The 22,706-nt window shown below is 47.1% G+C and overlaps 1 protein-coding gene across 1 annotated transcript in view; it reads left to right on the top strand.

The window, feature by feature from the left end:
• Nucleotides 1–1,779: 1,779 nt before the first annotated feature.
• Nucleotides 1,780–22,706, top strand: part of CYTH1 (cytohesin 1) — a 79,576-nt gene continuing 58,649 nt past the window's right edge. The window contains exon 1 of the mRNA XM_036836812.1: nucleotides 1,780–1,889. Within this exon, the coding sequence (XP_036692707.1) occupies nucleotides 1,868–1,889 (22 nt within the window). The 5' untranslated portion in view covers nucleotides 1,780–1,867. The remainder of the gene's footprint in view (nucleotides 1,890–22,706) is intronic.

Below are 22,706 nucleotides of genomic sequence, written 5' to 3'. Positions count from 1 at the left end.
CCTGTGGCCTCAATTGCTTTTCTTCCCAAGTTTTGGTCATTGAGCAAGAGTTAGATGAAATCAGTGAAGATTAAACTGCTAGGTCCACCAGAATCAACCTTTTAGGAGTAAGATAACAATCTATACAAGGGAAGTGTCTAATTTCTGGAACTATTCGAAAGAAACACCTGCCTAAGGAAATGGAGACCATCTTCTTAGACTTTCCGGAGACATCAAGCTTCTCCACCAAAGGCTGGGTCAGACAGCTCAGCGGAGTAAGAGGGATGTTTGTTTGTGAATGTGCAATTTTCTTAGCCACCAGAAGGGTGGGCCAGAGCTGCACCCTGATGGAATGTAAAGATTAGGATCCCTTAGGGTGATATGTTGAAATCCATGCATCCATCCATCCATGTGCAGAAGTCAAGAGGAAGACAACGACAGATCTGTCACTTCAGAGATCAATATTGGGTAGAAGCCTGGATTTTACAGGCAGAGGCTCCATTGTGTGGGTGGGAAACAGGTTCAGGGCATTGAGCTGTTTGCCCAGGTCAAAAGGCTAATAGGAAGCAGATCTGGAAAGAAAGCCTAGAGTTTCATCATTCATTTATCCCTTTTCCATGAGGGGAAATTACTTTTCTTTCTTGTCTCTTGGGAGGCATATTTTAGGGCTCACCCTTAAGGAAACAGGCTGCTGAGGAGGGTCACAACTCCCCCTGATGGAGACATTGCCAGGGACATTGCCAGGTCCTTGGGCTGAGCTCTCCTCCAGCAGCCCCTGGGTACAGCACGTTGGCTCGGTGTCCAGGGTTATGACCCCCCAGGAGGGTCTTGGACCATCCCTGTGTGATGTGTGATCCAGAGATTCCTTCCAACTGAGGCACTTATAATTTTTATGGGTAGCACCAAACCAAGAAAGAACATACGCATCCAGAAGTGGCTGGAAAAAGTGGCATTTTCCTTGATTTTTCTAAATTAAAAATTGGGGAGGTGCCCACCTCCGGGTGAAGAGCTACTGCTCACACTCCCCGAAGGGCAGCTCAGTTTACCAGTGGGAGGGGATTGGTCCGCCCAGGGCAGGCAAATAAAACATGTAAGAGGCCCAGGAATCAAGGTCACCAAAATCCTGAAATGCTGGGAGATGAGGTGCCTCTCTTTGAAATTTGATCTGGGTAAATTCAGAGGACAAATAAAAGGAAGTATAAAGGCAGTGAGCTCATGACATTCACGGTGCTAAGGTTCAGACCTCAGAAATAATGAATTCAAATGCTCTGGTCTCTGACCGAGGACCGGCCGTCTCTGGCAGTCTGGGGAGGGCCGGACCTGCGAGGTTGACGTCAGCGAGGACCACCCTGCCCTTCAGTGGCCGGACACGACCTTGGGCCTTTGTGGGCCGCCAGGCTCCGTGCTGTGTACCCCGGGCCTGTGCCGCCCTTGAGAAATCCTAAACCCGCTGCGCCCCTGGAGGCGGCCGGGGCGGGGCCTCGGGCTGGGGCGTGGTATGAGGCGGGGCCTCGGGTCGAGGGGCCAGTCGGAGGGGCGGGGCCTGGGCGGGAGCGCGTACGCAGGCGCGGGCAGGCTACAGGACGCAGCCCAAAGGGTGGGCGCGCGGGCGGCGAGGGCGGGGCCGCGGGCCTGGGGCGGGGCCTGGCCGGGCTCGCGTGCGCAGGCGCGGGCCGGGAGGCGGCCGCGTGCTGGGGTGTGTGTGTGCGCGCGCGTAGGCGGCGGGCGGGGCGCGCAGGCGGCGGGCGGGGCGCCCCGCGGGAGGCAAGGGGCGGGTGGCGGGCGCGGGGCCGGGGGCGGGGCTCCGAGACGCGCTGGGCGAGCAGGGCCAGGAGCTACGGGTCCAGGGGCGAGCGGCGAGCCCGGCTCGGAGCCTGGCGCCGGCACCATGGACGAGGACGACAGCTACGGTCAGTACGGCCCGCGGCCCGGCCGGCGGACGCCCTCTCCCTCGCTTCCTCCCTTCTCCGGCCCGGCGCCCTGCCGCGCCTCTGGCGGCTCGCGTTTCCCGGGGACGGTGGTGCCGGACGCGAGCCTAGGGCGGCCGGGCCGGGCGGGGACCTCCGCAGGGCAGGGGTCACCCGGGGCCCGGAGGCTGAAGGCTGAGGGGCGCTGAGGGGTCGGCGTCGGAGTGCCCAGGTCTCCGGGGTCGGCGCCGGGGGTCGCCGGGCTCGGGTCTCTGGGGCCGGGTTCATAGGACTGGGGTCTCAGGGCCTGGGTCTCCGGGGCGGGGGTCTCCGGCGCGAGGGTCTCGAGGCCGGGGTCTCGGGCGGGTTTCGCGAGGAGAGTGTCTCGGGGCCGCGAATTCGGGGCCAGGGTCTTGGGCGGGGGTCGCGGGCCTCTGTCCGGCGCAGGCCCGGTCGCCCCACAGCCCCGCCGCGGGCCCCCGCGAACGCTCAAGTTCCCCCCGGGCATTCTCCGTAGTTTCCGGCCCCTTCGGTGTTGGCAAGTTGTGTGCCCGGGTCCATGTCTTTGTTCAGAAACGAAAATGAGAAAACACAGGCAGCGAACCCGAAGTGGACAGGCTGCGACCAGGGGGTGCCATCGGGACCAGGACGTCGGCCAGTGGCCACTCCAAGGCCCGGGTTGACGATCGCTGCCCGCCGTTCCGTGTGAACGGGCTGCTGGTCCAGAACGCCTGCGGGTGAAGCCCGAGGGGCGCGGAGAAACGCAAGTTTGCTTTCTCATCTGTGCACAGAGACGCGGCATAGTCATCACATCACACAGACAGGGAAAACTTGACAAAACTACCAGTTTCCAAATCCTCCATCAGCTAATCTTATGCTGGGAACTCTTGGCCATCGGAAGGGCATTCCTCCCTCAAATAGCTTCAGATCGCCGGAGTTTTAGACGGTTCTGTGAAATGCTTTAGTTAATTTAACGTTTTATTCCTGAGAGATGAAAGAATGGCAGATAGAACAAGTGGTGAACTTCCGTGGTTTGGTAGCTGAGTACAGAGAGCACAGTTAAAAATACTTGTGTGGCTAAAGGGAACCGAATCCTGCTTTATTGACTAATTGACATAGGTGGTGTTTGTTTCTTAAGTTCTGAGGGAGCAAGCTTTGTCATAGAGTATGTTAAAATGAGACGGGTGAAGCATGTTGTTATGGTTTTCTGTTTACTTACGAGTAAGTCATTGAGGAACCACTGACCGCAGAAAAGGTGGGTTAATGACCCACAACCCTGAGTGGCAGACAGGGGAAGGGCCACCACTCGTGGCCTGAAGTCCAGAGCATGTGAGGGATGGCTACCCATCAGATGTCCCCTTGTTAACCTTCCAAGTAAAAGTAGTGTGTGCTTTTCTTCTGTGATTGAAAAAAAATCACCTCCTGGCTGGTCCCGAAGGATTTTTTGGCTCCTGCAGGCTTCTGTCTTTCTGCCCACCCAGGAGAAGTCTTCTCCAGCTTTGCCTGCTGCTGTGCCTTCTCTTGCTGTTTAATCTCTCGCAGATCCCAGTGTTCTGCCAGGCTTTCTTGTGCCCTCTTCTGGTGTTCTTACCCACCGGGCGAGGCAGGAAGCTGTTGGTCTGGTTGCTTTTAACACAATGACTGCTTTGCCACCAGTGGCGTGAATTTGTGCTTGGACGGGGTGAATAGAAGCAGGGGGTATTTGTTTCCTTTGGTGGCTGTGACAGGTTAGCACAAGCTTGGTGGCTCAAAAGAACATACATTTATTATCTTCTAGTTCTGGAGGTCAGAAGTCCAGATTTGCTCTCACTGAGCTAAAATCAAGGTGTTTACGGGTCTGTGTTCCTTTCTGGAGGTCCTAAGGGAACGTCCGTTTCCTTACCTTTTCCAGCTTCTAAAGGCTGCCCACATTCCTTGGCTGGTGGCCACCTTCCATCTTCAAAGCCAGCAGGTAGCATCTTCTCATTTCTCTCTGACCTCTGCCTCTTCTAGTTAGGACCCTGTGATTCCATTGGACCCACCTGGATATGGATGAGGATCAGCAACCTTAATTCTGCAGTGGTAATCCCCCTTTTGCCATGTAGGGGTAACACGTTCGCAGGTTCTGGGATTGGGACAGGGACATCTCTGGGGTCCGTTATTCTGCTGACCACACATAAAGATGAGGAAGAAGTTCTTCCTTTCTTTCTCTTTATGCAATTTAAAAAAATCATGTTCTTTGTATTTTGGAGGAACCAGAAATGTTGACTTAAAGAAGATTCCCTACCCATAGGGTTTACCACACAAAAAGTACCTAATAGCTCAAGATGATCATACGAAGAATAAGGCTCCCAGTTCTTTAAGGTTTGCCTTAGTCTCCAGAACTGTCCATTTCTTTCCTAGGTTTTACAGAGAATTTACCTCAAAAGATAAGACAACTGTTCAGATTCCACATTTCAAAAGGAAGTGCGTGCTACGGCCTCATAAAGCACATAGAATGCCAGGTCCAGGGCTTCCCTCAGAACCACCACTGGTGGTTCATGGGTCAGCCTGGGACACTAGAACTGTTTTTCACGTTGTATCTTTGGGGAAATGGGTTATGATTTCCAAGCTACCACCTTGGTATAAAAAACCTTTGAAACATAGCTCATTTATAATAAGCTAAAGAAAGAGAATTAGTCTTAGAGTTTCTCTGTTCAATGAAAGAGAATTTCGAAAACTCACCAGAAGGCCTTTCTTGACTGCATACTCTTTGGTGCCCTGTACGGACCCAGAGACCACACCACTGAGTTCGTCAGCCCTTTCTCCTGTATACTCCCTGTGATCCTGAATTGTTTATTTGGAGGGTCTTAACTCACTAGACCAGTGCAGCGTGGTTCAGACTGCACATGTGGTATGATAAACTGTAATCTGAAGACCTATGTGGGGTGGGGGGTGGGAACGATAAAAGTCATTTTAAAGCTTATTTTTTTTTTTTGGAAAAGTGTGGAATTAGTGATTTTCTAAATGCTTAATTGACACTTTAAGAAAGATGTTCATAATGCTTGTGGCTGGCTGGTCTTTATCCCCCGGCAGCTTCTTTCTAAACACTGTGAAATAATTGGGAGGTTTTTTTTTCCGGTCATTTTACCTTCTTATTAGATGACTGTACTTCCTGGATGTCACAATTCTCATTTGCAAAAGGAAGAGGTATTTTTGCCTTTGTAGGGCTCCCTGCCCAAGAAAAGACTCAGTGACTCTGTTCCTCTTTGTGACCTCTGAACTTGAGCAGACATTTTTAACCTGCAACCTGCCCCTTAATGGGCTTTCAGGCCCCTCTGAGATTGTATGTGAGAGTTTTTGTGAATGTGCATTTTTGGAGAGTCTTTAGCTTGAATCCGGTTCTCAGACGGCTCTGACTCCGGGAATTGCTGCTCCAGAGGTTGCCTGTGTGTTTGCCTGCCTCTCTCTTAGGACAGGTCGCGAGGTAGAGATGGGCAGGGTCCATCTAGTAGTAACATCGGAAATGTTAGTGGTGATGACTCTGACAAAATAATCAAATTTCTGAGCATGGGTTCTTAAGATCGTTGAACTCAGCGTGCCGTTCAAGGCTTTTACTTCTCAAACACAGATCTTAACTCCTCTCGGCTTTTATTAGCTTCAGGCTGATCCCTATCCTGCAGCACGAGGGAGAAGAGGTCTTTAAGAAATAAGCCTCTCTTGAGAGAGTGGAGAAGTTGATCTTAACCAGGCACACCTGCCGTTCTCAGAAGATTAAAGTGAGGCGTGGGCAGTGACACGCATGCGCTGCCGCAGGATGGTGCGTGGGAACCCGTGGCGTCTAGAGAGATTTGCTGTTTCGTGTTTGTGCCTCCAGAACAAGCCTGGGGCCCGGTACCCAATAGAAGCAGCTCAGCAACTGTTGAGGGAATAACAGATTGAAGCAGGTTCCATGTGGCAAAAGTTAACATTCATTGAGCTTGAATTTTTGTCTTCAACCCTCCATCCCAAACAGAAACTAGAACACTTTTCTGATTGACCCTGTGCCAAACCAGTTTTCTTCATTTTTCTATGATATTGATGACTTTCATTGTTTCCAGGGTAGTTCCACTCTTAGTGATTTGCGTTAATTGAAAAGAATACAATTACATGAAGTCAGGGCTTTCTTAGAAAATCTGGAACATAAGGTTACCATAATTACACATTTTGTGGTCTTTAGGGTAGATTTCCAGGGGTGACATTAACATGTCAGAGGATATAAACATTTTGAGAATTCTTGATGCCTGGTGCCAATTTGCTTTCCAAAAGGGCTGTATCATTCTACCCTGTTCTTAGCCTCGTATGGGGGTATGTGTTCCAGTATCACTGCAAATGTGCCACTGGTGAGGATTAGCATATGAAAGCTTTTTTTTTTTTAAACTAATTTAATGGTTACAAATAGCACCTCATTATATCTGTTGATTACTAGCTAGGTTAAAAAAAATTTCTTTTGTATATTTGTGTATTATGACCTGGCTGTTCAAGTGAGATGATGGTTTCTTTATTTATTTACCTGAGATTAACTCCTTCTTTAAGGCCTCTGTTAAATCAGCTGATTTACGTTTTTCTCACTCTGGTATTTTAAGCATGGGGAAAACATATATTTGTTCTGATTGGGATTTGGGTCAGATTTTGACCATTTGTAGAGTCGCTTATTTACCTTTCCTTAGTCTTTGTCTTAAAGATTGAAGATCTCTCAACCAATATATTGTCTCCTGGCCCAATACAAAATGTTTCCTTTAGGGGAGAGATTGCGAGTTAAGTGGCTTTTATTGGTTTGGGTTACAATGATAAATAGTTCAGTCTGTGGAATCTTAGGGTTCATACCTGCCCCTTTCTGAATGTCCTGGGTGTTAGTCAAAACCCATCTTGCCAAATAGAGTTTTTTCTTATGTATTTCATGCCTTCAAGATTAGGTAGTTCTCCAGTAAGAACTAGAAGGAGAGCGCCTTCTTATTCCAACGTGAGAGGAAACATAGAGGTTACTTGGCGGGGGAGGAGGGTGGGGACGTGTGTGTGTGTGTGTGTGTGTGTGTGTGTGTGTGAATGAGAGAGACATGAGGCAGAGGATGGAAAGCTTGAGCCTGAGAGCCGTGTGGCTGGTGGAGTCTCCACTCCTGTAGCCCTCTTCACCCCTTTCCTGCTCACCCTCCGAGACAAAAGTTGTGGACAGGGGGCTCTGAAAGAAAAGCACTTTGCCCGAACCTGTCCATCTGCTCCATTGCCACACTGCCTCTCGATTGGCTAATTATTGTCGCTCAGTTTCAGTTGCAATAATAGAGGTCTGGAGGAGGTGGAAAATTATTTAGAAATTTTCAAGAAGTGAATCCCACATTCTTTGAAACTGCTGGTAGTGTTGTTTTCCTTCTCTCTTCCCATGGACTAAAAAAATGTAATATAGGGTGAAGGCTGTGTAGGGGATTTTTGTTATTCTTCATTATGCAAGATGGTGCAGTGCTGTGTCTTTCTGCTTTTGTGGTGGTGAGATGGTTGTGAGCTGCTTCCTGTGAGGCCTGGCTCCTTTAGCAAGGGTCAGGATGTCACCTTCCTTAGCCCAGTGCTTTCTGTGTCTTCCACTTTTTTTTTTTTTTTTGAGTCTTCAAGAAGATTTCTATGGGAATTCCCTGGCAGTCCAGTAGTTAGGACTCTGCACTGTCACTGCTGGGGGCCTGGGTTCCATCCCTGGTTGGGAAACTAAGATCCCACAAGCCGTGTGGCGTGGCCCGGCCCAAAAAAAAAAAGGACGTTTCTATTTCAAAAGCATGCCTTTATCTCGCATTGTTGCAGTCTATATTGTGTGGTTTTTAAAAATTATTTTATTTAATTTATTTATTTTTGTCTGCGTTGGGTCTTTGTTGCTGCACGCAGGCTTTCTCCAGTTGCCGGGGCTACTCTTCGTTGTGGTGCGCGGGCTTCTCATTGCGGTGGCTTCTCTTGTTGCGGAGCACAGGCTCTAGGTGCGCGAGCTTCAGCAGTTGTGGCACGCGGGCTCTGAGTGCAGGCTCAGTACTTGTGGCACATGGGCTTAGTTGCTCTGAAGCACGTGGGATCTTCCCGGACCAGCGCTCGAACCCGTGTCCCCTGCATTGGCAGGCGGATTCTTAACCACTGCGCCACCAGGGAAGCCCCTGCAGCCTATATTGTAATTATTAAAGTTGGGTATGAATGATGGAATTGGTTTAATGCTATTAAAAATCTTTCCCCTTCAGTAGTCCTGAAACAGGCTTGGTTTCTGTGAGCAGTTTATAAAGGCTTATTCAGTCAGCAAGCACTAGTGACCACACCACGCAACCCCTACCGTCACAGATGCTTCGAGCCGAGAAGGAGGAGACAGACGTGGAAGAAGGCTGTGAAGGAGAGTATTAGAGTGGATGTGACAGGTGTACAGGAAAACTCAGGCACACAGAGGAGAGCAGTTCTACCTGGGGTCGGGGTGGGACCGGATTGGGCAGAGGACAGTTCACGGAAGAGCTGGCACTTGGGTTGGATTTTGAAACATGAGTTGGTGCTAACTAGGTGGATATGGCAAAGAAATACATTTCAGGCAGAGAGATTGAGCAGAGGCCAGGCGAATGGAGTAACCGGCTCCTGTGGGGAGCTGCAGGTGGTTCTGTGTGCCTGGGGGGGAGGGCGGGGAGGGTCCTGAGGGCTCCTCCATGGGACCCAGGACTTTCTTCTCTGTGCCACGAGGCGCCATGAGGGGTAGGGCTGGGCTGTTTCGAGGTGATTATTTTGCATTTTGGAAAGATTCCCCCGTCTGGTGTGGTGCAGCTGGGCAGCGTGGAGCTCCTTTGGGAGCTGTTGTAGGCATCCGGGCGGGGTAGAGGATGGGGCCTGAGTTAAGGCAGTAGGGGTGGGAGGAAGGGGGGAACAAGCACGAGACTGGGTAAGGACCTGAAATTGATAGGATTTGGTTGCCAGAGTTTGGGAGGGACAGAGCTTCGAAGGACAAGAAGGAAATAGGATGAGTCTCGGGGAGACCGACCACTTAGAGAGTGTCTGGACTGAGTGTGCAGAGTTGAGCGCAGGAGCTCGGGTGAGGACACACCGAGTGGAGTCGTGAGGTTCGTACGGGCCCTCCACGGGGGGAGGTCCATTTAGGCAGCTGGATTCGGAACTGGAACTCAGGCAATTACCAACACACGAGTGGGAGTGGAAGCAGGGAAGGGGTGATGTGACGTGCTGACTGAGAAGAGGTCCAGGGACGTCATCTTGGGCGTGCCACCGTTGAAGGGCTGGGCAGGGAAAGCGGCCCGAAAAGGAGACTGTGCAGTTCTATATATGTATATATAGAACCCTTTTAAGAAACTAGATGAAATGAACAGAGAGGGGGCAGCAGCTAGAACGCAATGCAGAATGGAGAGGCTTTTGTTTTAAATTTGGGGACACTTAAGACTGTGGATAGACTCTTTTTTGAAAACTACTCTGAACCAGTCTTGGATTAAGGTTTTCATAGACCATGTGCTGTGAACCCCATGTAGGATGGGGCTCGTATTTCATTTTGTCTGTTGAGGCTTTTACACATAGCAGCTGCCGCTGCCGGACTGCATGTGTTTGCAACCTTTTTAGCTTAAGTTACTTTCTCTTATGATCTCTGCTTCCCTGAAATACTTTTTCCAACAGCCCTAATGATTGAAATTAAGAGAGTGTTTTGATTTTTAACTGTATTCTTGCATTTTCAGCTGCCTGCTTGACGTTTCCCCCTGGGTATTCTATCGTCTCAAATTCAGCATCGGAAGGCGACCTTCTGCCTCTCTCCCTTCTACTCTCCTCTCCAGACTTCCCCCCCCCTTTTTTTTTTAACTTTTATCCCCATTTACTTATCACTCCAATTACTCAGGCTTGAAAAAATACTTGATTCCTTTGTCTTTCTTGCCTTCTAAATTATTTTCCAGCTATCCATCATCTATCCATCTATTCATCCCATTTTCATTATCTTCTTTGTGTTGGGGCATTTGCTTGATGCCGAGGCTACGAAGAATTTTAAAATACGGGCCCTGTTTTCAAGAAGCTCACAGTGTAGGGGGGTTGGTGAATTGAAAAATTTCAATGAAGAATATATGACAGATGCTCTGATGAAGATATAAACAAATGCTGTGGGAGCCTGGAGGGTTCTAGTTTTCAGTGTGTTCTGGGTGAGGTATACTTTTGAGTAAACCACCTAACTTTGGGATGAAATAAGGTGGGAGCATTGCAGAGCATGTGTTACCACTATAACTATTTTTGCAGCAGCAGTTAACTGCTTGCCGTGCACTAAGTTCACTGCTGAACATCTTTTGTACGGTCTTATTTAGTCCTCACAGTAATCCTGGGTGGGAGGAACAGTGGCCCTCTTAATAGGTGACAAGATAGAAAGGTTAAGAGATTTATTTATAAAAGGTGACCTGGCTGATGAGTGGCAGAGTTGGCGCTGGAACCAGATTTCTCAGACTGCAGAGCCTGTGTGCTCACCACTTCTGCTGCCGGCCTGCTTGTTCTTTTTTTTTTTTTTTTTTTTGAATTTTAGTAGAGTTGATTTACAATGTTGTGTTAGTTTCAGTATACAGCAAAGTGATTCATTTATACAAATATATATATATTATTTTTCAGCTTCTTTTCCATTATAAGTTATTATAAGATATTGAATATAGTTCCCTGTGCTGTACAGTAGGTCCCTGTTGTTTATCTATTTTATTTATAGTAGTGTGTATCTGTTAATCATAAACTCCTAATTTATCCCTGCCCCCACTTTCCCCTTTGGTAACCATACGTTTGTTTTCTGTGAGTCTATTTCTGTTCTGTAAGTAAGCTCATTTGTATTATTTTTTTAGGTTCTACATATAAGTGATATCATGTGATATTTGTCTTTCTCTGTCTGTGACTTCACTTAGTATGATCATCTCTGGGTCCATCCACGTTGCTGCAAATAGCCTGCTCATTCCTATTTCCTATTATTTCACACCCCTCTCTTCACTTTTACATGCTTATACATGTAAAAGGTATACATACCTTGTATACTTTTTATAAACTTTCTAAACTTTCTGTTTTTCTCCTGGAATTAGGAGTTCCAATTCCATGAGTTCCATGTCTTGATACACTTTGGTTACTTTTTTGGTTAAAACCTATGTTGCAGGTTATTGAACAGACGTATATTGAAAGAGCCCATTGTTAATTTTAGGGTTGAGATTTGAGGGTTTAGGCAGATCATACAGTAAAGCCTGTTTCTTTCTCCTAGTCTGTTGGGTTGTGTTGGCTTCTCCTGGGGCCTCTGGTAAATGGGGGCTGGTGTGGCGACAGGAGTCACGCTCCTGGCCTTTGAGGGTCCCCTGGAGCCAGACACGTCCTGTGGTTGGGCAGCCAGAGTTTATATGCGAAGCCCAGGTAACCAGGTGAAGGTTAACACAGGAGTCCTGCCTCCTGCAGATCTGTCCCGAAGCTGGCCCCTCAGCCAGTTCCAGGCGCCTTCTGGTGTGGCTCCTCACCTTTCACCCCTTAGGACGAAGTAGAAGAGCCTGTTGTGTAGAGAACAAATGTATGGACACCAAGGAGGGACAGTGGCGGGGGCGGGGGGGGGAGCTGGTGGTGGTGGGATGAATTGGGAGATCGGGATTGACGTATATACACTAATATGTGTAAAATAGGTAACTAATAAGAACCTGCTATATAAAAAAATAAATAAAATTCAAAAAAATAAAAATAAGAGCCTGTTGAGAGAGGAAACCCAACAGTGAAACAGGAGACTGCGGTGGTGGCACAGTATTTCTTCAGGGGAATGATGGTACCTTCCAGCATCACCACCCCCCCCCCGTCCGCCACCGCTGCTCTAACTCCGTAGTTTGTGCCTCCTGTTAGGGCCTCGTCCGTACGACAGTCCCCTAGAGGGGTCTCCAAGGATTCTGGAGCAGGACTTCAGCTTTGCAGGCTCAAAAAGACTTTGGGGCCTAGATTCCCAAGTGAGCATGCTGATTTATGACGGTGTTTGCAGGAGTTTTTGAAACCAGCCTTTGGTCATTTGACAGCTCCTAGCCCAGCTGCGGGAGCCGCCTGCAAGAGGCTGTGGTTCAGGACACCCAGGCAGCCCAGGACCCCAGCGTCCTCATTCTCACGCCTCTTGCGTTTCGCCTCCTAAGTCTCACCTCCCCTGGACCATCACTCTTGTGTCAGGATGACACCCAACGATAAAGTGGGGTTGGAGCAGCTCCTGAGCACCCTGGGCTGTCGTCTCAGAGTCCCGGACTTCGTGGTCACCTTAGTGGCCGCGTCAGGCATGCTTCCTCCCTGGAGTGGCTCTCCTTCTTCATGGTGACTTTTACCGGTGGTGGGCAAGGGTGACTTCTTCAGCTGATTCAGTAACTTTGACAAACACTTCCAGTGATTTCCCCCAGTGTCCAGACAAAGCACGGAGGAAATGAATTTCTGAAAAGACTGCAGGGTTGGAATTGAAAGATTATTTTGTGGGTTTACAATATTCTCAGAGAAACAGGGATTCTGCCCTAGCCTTTGTGGTCTAGCTCCGGAGGCACACCTTCTGGGCCATGGTCTCCAGGGAGGCCCTTGCAGACCTCCACACCTCTGCTCTCTCCACTCGGACCACTGCCTGCCGGGATGCTTCCCACCCGGACGTCCTCGTGATCAGTCCCCTCACTTACCGGCCTTGGTTTAGGTTCCCTTCCTCCCAGGGAGGCTTACCCAGACCTGCGCGCAGTTAATTAAGCAGCCTGCACTGCACGCCTCTGCCCCCCAACTCTGCTTGACTCCCACCCCCTTCCCCAGGCACTCATCGCCTGCTACCTATTATGTTTATTACACGTGGCTGGTCTTCTCCAGCTGAAATGGAAGCGCCACGGAGACAGGAATCTTCATCTTCTGTTACCAGACACAACCCAGGTGCCTAAGACTGGGCCCCGTACACCGTAGGCTCTCAGAGTTTGTTGAGGGAATTGTTGAGTCCACACTCTCTCTCGCCCATCTGGTTTTGATGTGGAAACTAAGGTCATTGAAATTGCTCCTGTAAATTTGCAAGTTGTTGTTGAAATAAGAATTTAGCCCTCTTATTTCACACGTGCTCTGTCCTTTTTCATTCTTCTGTGTTTTGTGGTTTATTTGGGGGCTTGGTTCTTGCTGCAGCTGGTTGTGGTAATAACCAGTTAGGAAGTTCCACACTACTGGCTTGCTGCAAGGGTTACGGGGACGCTTTCTATGCATTCAGAGATTTCAGTACAAGTCTTAAAAAAGGGATATTTGGACAAAACATATGATTATTCTGTTCTTGAAAGACAGGTGAGATGAGGAAATTCTTCAGGAGGGCTCACATAACCTACAGTAAGGTGACTTCTGGTGTGAGTCCCCTTTATTTTAGGAAGTGTTAAGGTATTAGACAAATGTATGTATCTTGACAAGGATTAAAAATTTTCGGGATTTAAAAAATCAGGAAAGCAACTGGGCATGTTGGTAGGATGCTGCTTTGACTTGGATCTTTTCTGGACACGCCCTCAGCACCGTAGAGAGACAAAAGAAGTGGCTTCACTGTATTAGTTTCTTATGGCTATTGTAACAAATTATCATGAATTTAGTGGCTTAAAACAACACAGGGCTTCCCTGGTGGCGCAGTGGTTGAGAACCTGCCTGCCAGTGCAGGGGACACGGGTTCGAGCCCTGGTCTGGGAGGATCCCACGTGCCGCGGAGCAGCTGGGCCCGTGAGCCACAATTACTGAGCCTGCGTGTCTGGAGCCTGTGCTCCGCAACTGGAGAGGCCGCGATAGTGAGAGGCCCGCGCACCGCGATGAAGAGTGGCCCCCACTTGCCGCAACTAGAGAAAGCCCTCGCACAGAAACGAAGACCCAACACAGCCATAAATAAATAAATAAATACTTAAAAAAAAAGAAAAATCTATTAAAAAAAACAACGCAAATTTATTTTATTGTTCTGGGGGGTGGATCACAAGTCTGGAATGGGTCTCAGGGCTAAAATCAAGGTGTCAGCTCTGTTCCTTCTGGAAGCTCTAGGGGAGCCTCCATGTCCTTGCCTTTTCCACCCTTTAGAAGCCACCTGCATCCCTTGGCTCGTGGCCCTATTACATCTGTTTTGTTTTGTTTTATTTCTCTCATTACATCCTCAAAACCACCAATGACTGATCAAGTCTTTCTCATATCTCATCACTCTGGTGCTGACTTTGCCCCACTTCCACTTTTAAGCCCCCTTGTGATCACGTTGTGCCCACCCAGGTAATCCAGGATAATCTCTCCATCTCTAGGTCAGCTGATTAGCAACGTTAATTCCATGTGCAACCTTAATTCCCCTTTGCCGTGGAATTTACCAGATCCACATGGTCCAGGGACTAGGGTCAGGACATCTCTGGGGGCCGTGTTCTGCAGACCACATCACCCTAGCGCTTTTGTTCCTAGGCTGTTTCTCATGAGGAGGGACCTTTTTCTTCTTGAGGAGATGTTCCACGTGAATAGGAAGGACTACAGTATTGTGTAGACTTTTTCTAGTTTTGTTAAGCATTTCTTGTCCTAGAAGAGTGTTCCTCATTCAGCACACATGCAGAGCAGCAACAAACTCTGACCTGTATGTCCTGTTCTGCTCCTCAGCAGCCCTATTTGTCATCAAATTGCCAGAACAGAGAAGGTCTCCAGTCAGAAGGCTATGTTGTTGCTGCCCGTCCTTAGGAATGTTTTTGTACTTACTTTGGTAGCAAAGAGAATTTGTTTTTTGGTTTCAGGTAATGGAAACATCCCTGAACAATGGAGCTTGATAGGAAAAAGGAGTTCATTATTCTAGAGGAATATATTGACATGACATTGTTCGGTGATTATCTTCCCAGTCATCTGCCTTTTTTCCTCACGTCACTTGATGGGCATCCGTGTAGAGGAAGCAGGCTAGGTGTGACTTTCACAAATTCGTGTTAAAGGCTCATTTGGTTTGATTTCCACCCTGAATGGATCTCAAGGATACAAAACTGAGTTTTTGGCTAAATACTACTGTTCTTTCCCTTTTTTGATCTTGCTGTTATCTCTCATTTTCTTAAACATGTAAACATGTGTACATATAGCGTTTTCATAAGAGGAATTTAAACTACTTTAAAAAGTTATGAAAGTAACATATCCCTATGGTAAAAACACAATTGATAGAGAAAAGCATGTAAAAGCAAGTCACTTTTGACTTTTAAAGGGGTTTTACTAGGCTCTAGGAAGTTTGCACGGTTTTAGTTCTCTGTGTTATCCCCAAGGTCAGTTGATTTCCACACAAAAATAGGTTACACATCCCCCGATTCTTGCCTGGAGCCACAGAACTGAAGAAAACAGTCTCTGTGAGACTGAATTGTGATTGGAGATTTGCCACTTGGAGAAAATAAGTTCGGGACCGTTTGAACGCAAAAGTCGGGGGATCTCGCACGTAGAGACCGTGTGAGCCAGGATGTGTGCTCCTGCATTGCTGCGGGACTCAGGCTGAAATTACAAAAGTATCAATAGTCTGTTTAACCTGCCCATCTGAGTTGGTAATCTAGTAAATAGGGATTAGAATGGTGTGTCCACGCCTGGCTAATCTACAGAATCGCCTGTGTCAGTTTAAAAGGCAGTTTACTCTGGGGCCCCACTATAGCCATAGCTAATGAACCAGGACCCTCCAGGGTAGGATCCGGGAATGAATGAATACATACATACATACATACATATGTACACACACATACACACATATTTTCAAAGAGCCTAAATTCGAGGAGCCCAGATGTAGAAGACCCACTCTCAGGAAGCTTGCGCTGCTCTCTTTGGGGTCACGTTGCTTGGCCCTGGCTTGCGTTAAAGATGGTTCCCTTTATTTCCTGTGTTTGTTTGAAATGATGGTGTGAGGATTTGTGTCAAGGATTGTAGGAAGGGTCGGCTGAGTGTTAAATGCATTTTTCCAACGGTAACCATCTAATTGATGTGGTTTTGCTTTAGGCCATTCAGAATTCCCCTTAGAGGATTTTGAGCTTTCAAGCAGAGGTTTGTAAGAAGAGGCTCAGCAGATCAAAGGAGCAAAAAATAACCAAGCTTGGGTTTTTTTTTAAACTCCTTTATTATAGCCACCAAGTTTATCTGCCTCCCCACTTCAGCTTCCCTAAGTGTCTGTGTGGTTTTAGTTTTGCTCCTTTTAGAAGACACCTTCCCTGTGTGTTGCTCAGTTGCTGGGCAGCCCCTGGGCAGGCGCCATCCTGGAGCCCTGATCTGCACAGCAGAGGAAGTGACCTGAAAAGAGCCTTCCCATGTCCCACTTGGGACGTGGATTGCCAGGCACACGAGACCTGTGGAAGGGCCGAGGCCCGCAGCCACCTGCCAGAGCGTCTTCCGAGGAGCTCTCAGCCTCTCCTCAGGGGTTGTTGGTGGCTAGTCTGGCCGTGCTAGGCTGGCTGTAATTGTATATGTCCTCTTTAGCACTTTGGGCGAGCTTTGAAAAGTTAACATTATGGAAAATTTCAAACACATGCAAAAGTGCAGGGAAGAGTGTAACGAACTCCCATGGACCCGTCACCGTGAACGTTTTGGTATAGTTTTCTTTCATGCATATTCCTACATGTCCACCAACCTTAAGTCCTTTTTGGAAAACGTAGGATTTAAAAAATAAGCTTAAACCTCAGCTTCCATCTTAAGAGACTAGCCAAAAGGAGAAAATGAAATCAAAGCAAGCAGAAGGACGGAGAATATAAAAGAGCAGAAATCAATGAAATAGAAAACAGAGCAGCTGCTCAGAAAAGTTCCCGCCTTGAAGGGAAGTGGATTAGCAGAGAGAAAGGGGAGGACATGCACTCCACTTATCACATTTTAGCAGGCTGGTTATATAGTGCTGAGCAGGCGTGAAGGGTATGGCAGCAAGAGCACTGCACGTGTAGTATGGCCTGGCTTCTGGGTCTGGTACTGTCTCTAATGCCCCTGGGATCTTGGGCAAGTCACTTAGCATCCCCACGTCCCCTGCAAAGTGTAGACAGTGGTATCTTTCCTACCTGCCTTGCACGGTTGTTGCAAGGTCAAATAAGAGAGTGCATGTGAAAGTAATTTACATAAAACAGCTGCGGAAATGTGGAGTGTAAGATTTGATAAGGAGAAATTTGGAATTACTAGATAAACTGAAGCTTGGGGGTTATATATCTGGATCTTATTAGCAACAACAACAACAAAAAGCTTAAAAACTAGTTCCAGTCACTCTGTGGAATGTTTTGTAGCTTTTTTAAAAAAACATAAGTGTTTTTCTGTGCCATTAAAATTTATATATGGATGAATTTTTGGTGGCATCTGCCAGGGAAGGACCCCATCCTCATAGCGGACAGCGGGAAAAGCAAGAGTCTAAAGGAGGGGCTGGAGGTAGGTGGCAGGCCTCACTGGGTCAGAACCAGACAGTTTATCACGTGGAGCCCAGCAGACACCGGAACCCAGGCTGGGGCTGCTGCTTCCCCCACACCAAGTCCCACAGGGTGATGGGATGAGCCCAAACGATGGGCACGCTTGAATTGGGTTGGTCTGCAGCTGAGGGACCAGGGCCCCAGGGCTTAGCACCTTCCGCAGCAAGCAGCAGACAAGCCAGCCCTCCCTTGGGAGCCAGCAGGTCACACTGCGGTCTCCTTGACCAACCAAATGTGACAAAAGACGTGTGGGGATGCTGGGGCCCTATGGTGGCCTACCTATGCCGAATGCAGTATAATATGGTGGCGCCCTGATGTGATTAATTGTCCTCTCTTGTTGGTCATTTAGAAGTTTCCTCTCTGTTCCTGTAACAAATAACCCTGTAACATCATTGTTGGTAAAACGTTGTCTACATTTCTGATTCTTTTCTTAGGCTAGATTCCTGTAAGTGGAATCACTGGGTCAGTGACTAAAAACTTCTTTTTAGTCTCTTGATATGTACTGTCAAGTGATTTTCCAGAAAGTTCTGTCACATTTACGTTTACATTTCACACTAGTATATGATGATATTTGTTAATTTATCCTTCCAAACATTGAATTGTTTTTTAATCATTAGTTTTTTGATGTAACTTTTAAATATTTTTTTCTCTCTCTCCTCAGTGTTGGTGGGGTAGCTTTATTCTAAGACCTTGCCTAGTGCTCGTATAAATCAGAATGGGAATTATAGCAGCTTCTTTCCCAGGTCATTTCTTGTTAATTTAGTCAACAGATATTTATTGAGTACCAGTTAGGAGCTGGGCGCTCTGTGGGTCTTGGAATTTAGACGTGGACAGAGTTCTCAGGGATCTTGCGTTCTAGATGGAAGGAGAACTTTGACCTTTAACCAAGAAAAGGAGCTGGTTTTTCTGGGTATGTTTCATCCAGCTGTGTTCTCTGTTGAGTTCAGATGAGGGTTTCTTAAGAGTTAAGTTAGGGTGAGAACTCATCTGCTTCCCACCTTGTGTTTATTGGACACAGGCCAGCGGTTGAGCTTTGTGTTCCTGACTTCTCAGCACTCCTGTGTCCCCTTGTGACTGAAAGGGGCTTTTTATAGACATCTGCGTCCACAAATTGTGTTAAAGACTTTTGAAAGTGAGTCTACGCAAACCACGATGTAATTCTGAACAGATAGGTTTTAGAATCCTTTTCTGTGTGGATAGGGAGGACAGTGCCTGTTGAGGGACTCTCTGATAGAAAGAAGCTTAAACTTGGTTTGATAACTTTGTCTTTTAATACTCTTTCCAAAGTGCATTGTCTGGGAGCTCCCTGGCAGTCCAGTGGTTAGGACTCCGTGCTTTCACTGCCAAGAGCCTGGGTTCGATCCCTGGTCGGGGAACTAAGATCCCACAAGTCGCGTGGCGCGGCCAAAAAAAAAAAAAAAAGAGCAAAGTGCATTGTCATGAACTTTTCATCAGTCAGCCTTAATTTTTACCCTGGCCACTTGTGCCTTGGGCAGATTATCTGTCTTCTCTAGGAGGCAGAGACTTGGGGTAACAACACAGTTGTACCTGCCTTGCAGGGCATTATGAAGGGTCCAGTGAGGTGCTCCGTGTACATCAGGCAGGGGGGTGACATGCAACAGGAGCCTGGGGAGTGTCCGCTGTGAAGGCCATCATCAGCGGACATTCTGGAGGGCTTGGTAGGGCCTCCACAGCAAACTAGGATACCAGCGGTGACATTGAAACATCTTACTTAGTGATAACAAGTACATTCGTTTCCATTTATCTTTTTGCTACAAACTTTTCTGATTCCCCCTTATTGTAGTTTTCTAAAAAATAACTTTATCGAGGTATAATTTACATACAATCAATTGTATCTATTTGAAGTGTACCGTCTGATGAACTATATTTGACAGATTTGTACACCATTGAAACCACCATCACTGTCAAGATACAGAACATTTCCATTGCCATGAAAAGGTTCTCTACGTCCATCTGCAGCCCATCCCTCCCTCTACCCCAGGCACCCTGGATCTTTTTGTCACTACAGATTGGTTTGTGTTCCCCAGCATTTTATATAAATGGAATCATACAATGTATTCTCTACTGTGTCTGGCCCTCACTCAGCATGAAGTAATTGAGATCATTTTTGGGATGTCAGTCTTTTCTCTTTATTGCTGAGTGGTGTTCCACTGTCTGGATGGACCACAGTGTATTTATCCAGTCACCTGTCATGAACGTGTGCATGGTTTCTGGTTTGGGGCCATTGTGAATAAAGCTGCTGTGAGCCTTCATGTAAAGTCATCGTGTGGACATGTTTTCATTTCTCTTGGGTTAATATCCATGGATGGAATGGTTGGCTTGTATCGTGGGGTTTTCCTTTTCTCCTAAAAAACGTTTTATTATATGTAAAATGTAATAAGGAATGGTATGTACAAATGGTATGTAACTAGTTTTAAAATGTCTTAGAAAAGCTTTTATTTAATGTAAGTATAATATGCAAATCAGTGAAAGTATGTTTTAGTATGTTATCATTTTGCATCAATCAAAAAAATACTGGATTTTCCTAGAAAAAAAGTGACGTAAAACTTGAAACAATCACAAAGTAAATGCAAACTTTTTTTTTCTGTTCTTGTACAAAATCACAATTTTGTACTTCCTTAAAATTGGAGAGAAAGCTTCACACAAAAATTCAGAAGTATAAATTCTTGCAGGTGGGCAAATGCACCCAGGAGCACAGCAGAATCAGGCGTGAGGGCAGGGTAGCCTTCAGGAAGGTTCTCTCAGCATTGTGTGCCTGTGTCTCCTGTACTTTCCCTTTGCAGAGTTGCTCTGTGTATCTAGGTAAGCTGCTCCCTGGTAGCTCGTGGCTTTTGTCCATGATGTTTGTGAGACAAACACAACGTAGACAAGCCTTCGATGGTCACTTTATTCCTCCCCCCAGTGTAGCCAGAGGATAGGCACCCTCTCATGTCATCAGCCAGGCCTTTGCCACCCACTAGATTGCTTGCACCACTGCCACTCAAAGTGTAAATCTTCTTTTAGAAAGGAGGGAGCGGGTGTTAATATATTTTTAAAAGGGATTATTCTGTAAAATATTTTTAGAACAATTCTGTTGTTTAGGGGGTTTTGGTGTTTGAACTACCAGGCAGAAAGCCTTCTACCTTGGAATTAAGGTATTAATTAAAGGTTATTCTAAAGATTCAGTGATTTATGTCCGCAGACAAGTTAGATGGCAGGAGTTAAAAGTAATTTAACTTAAAGTTGGCAAATTGGTCTTTTCATAATTGCGGTGTGGCAAACCACCGATTTAGTCCACTTAGTACCTTGTTATGTACCGTTTTCTGTCCCAATTGTTAGTACTGCTTAATTTAATGGTTGTGATCTCCTGCAGGATTCCCTCAGGTCAGTGTGTAAACCCCACATGATGAACTAGGGATGCCAGCAGCCCTCTGAGCCTTCGTTCACAGTCTGTCAGCCTTCGGGGTGGGATGAGAGGCTTGGCCCCAGTGTCCTCGTGCTGCTGGTGACTTTTGTCACCCAGCTCACTCAGGCACGTGCCTGAAGACTTAAAGGAGGAGTAAATCTCTGGGGAGATTGGGTAACCCCTGCGTGTACTCTTTTTCTTGATGTGTTCTTGGATGTCTTGTTTCTCGACCAGGATTATACATGACGTTTTGGCAGGACCGTCTTTTACTAAACAAGAAGTTTTGTATTCTGCAGAACTACCTTTAGCTTTGTACTTAAGTAGGCGTTTTACATTTTCAGTATAGGATTTAATCTGTACCATCACTTTATGATAAGAGGTTTGTGACATTATCTCCATTTACTAGGTCACAGTTACAAACTCATTGATGTGCTTTTGCAAAGTTCTCAGTTGTCGTCTTATTTGACAGCATTATTTGTCCTGATCATCAGAAACCAGTTAATTGATGATAGAGGTTTTCCTCCAGTTAGATACATTTTAAAGGTAATTTCTATGGAAATTGATATGAAATGCATATGATAAAGCTCTTTCCTTTTCAGTGGGAGAGAGCAATGAATAACAGTCCTTTCTTTCCCTTTCAAGTTCCGAACTGCTGGAAATAGAGAAAGCAGTCAGAAAGTGGAGATCAAATCACCAGCTTTATAACTGGTGAAGAGAGGGCGTCCCCCTAACTCCAGGCATCTGGGAATAGATTGCAAGTTTGTAAAGTAGGTCACATCTCTCCCTCTTTCTTCCCCCTAATTGGATCTTCTGAACATTTGGCATCACCATTTGGTATAACCAATAGCTTTAAGTACTGCCTATCCTCTGATGTCTCCTGAGCTTATACAGCCAGTCCTCGTTATTTGTGGATTCCGTATTTGTGAGTTTGCCTTCTCTCTAGAATCTGTTTGTAACCCCAAATCAACACGACAGTGGTGCTCTCTCTGTTGTGTGTGGACGTGCGCAGGGCAGTGAAAGATGCGGGTGGTCCACCACGGCTCCCAGGGCCCTCTACCTCCCCTTTCAGTGCTCAGGCCTTAAGCAAGGGCCCTGGATGCACTCTGCTTAGTGCCACGTTTTTGCCTTTTCTGCTGGTGATTTCTCTGTTTAAAATGGCCCCACGCATAGTGCTGACGTGCTGTCTGGTGTTCCCCAGTGCAAGAAGGCTGTGGTGTGCCCCACTGAGAACACACATGTGTTTGATGAGCCTCCTTCAGGCATGAGTTCAGTGTCAGTGAGGTGTCCTGAAACAAGCTTACGTGTTGATCCTTTGAGGAAGTGGGATCAGGGGCTCGCAGGAACCTAGCCCTGTATTTCCCCTGGGGACCTTGGTTCAGTGTTTGGCAATTCTGGGTTAGCAGAGACTTTCTAGGACGTAACTGGTTGAATTATGAGGACCGACTGTACCTCTAGCCTTCTTCCTCCCCCTAAGCTTCAGGCTCGGATGGCTCACTGCATCGTTTGTCATCCCCCCGAGATGTCTGAACAGGGCCTCATGCTCAGTGTGGCACCGCAGAGCCCCCAGCTGTCCCCATCCTAGGAAACAGCATGTCTGCCCGCGTGGTGTGCAAATCACATGTTGAGAAATCAACCCTGATTCCTCCCTTTCTCTCGTTTTCCACATCCAGTTCCTTAGTAGTGCTGTCTATTCTACTTCCAAACACGTTCTAAAGTCCTCTGTTTTTCTCCGTCTCTCCTGCTGCCACGTGAGTGGGGATCACTGGTATTGCTCCCCGGATGTGACTCCAGCTCCCTGTGTGGACTTCACTGTGCCCCCATATCCCATGCTCTCCCCCTTCTGGGCACCTGATTAGCTGTCCCTTTTCAGGTGGACCCAGAGGATTTGTGTGGGAGCACTTGGTGTTACTCTGGGTGATGGTAGCTTCTGCAAACAGAGACCTGCCTCCAAACCTGGTAGGAATATTTTTGAGACTGGAAGGGAGGGGTTTTTTTTTTTTTTAGGGAAAATAAACATCTGCATAGTGGTTTAAGAGCTTGAAGAATATCTTGAAGAAA

This window comes from Balaenoptera musculus, chromosome 20, assembly GCF_009873245.2.
Source record: "Balaenoptera musculus isolate JJ_BM4_2016_0621 chromosome 20, mBalMus1.pri.v3, whole genome shotgun sequence".
NCBI lineage: Eukaryota > Metazoa > Chordata > Mammalia > Artiodactyla > Balaenopteridae > Balaenoptera > Balaenoptera musculus.
This window is presented reverse-complemented; position numbering and strand designations above follow the sequence as displayed.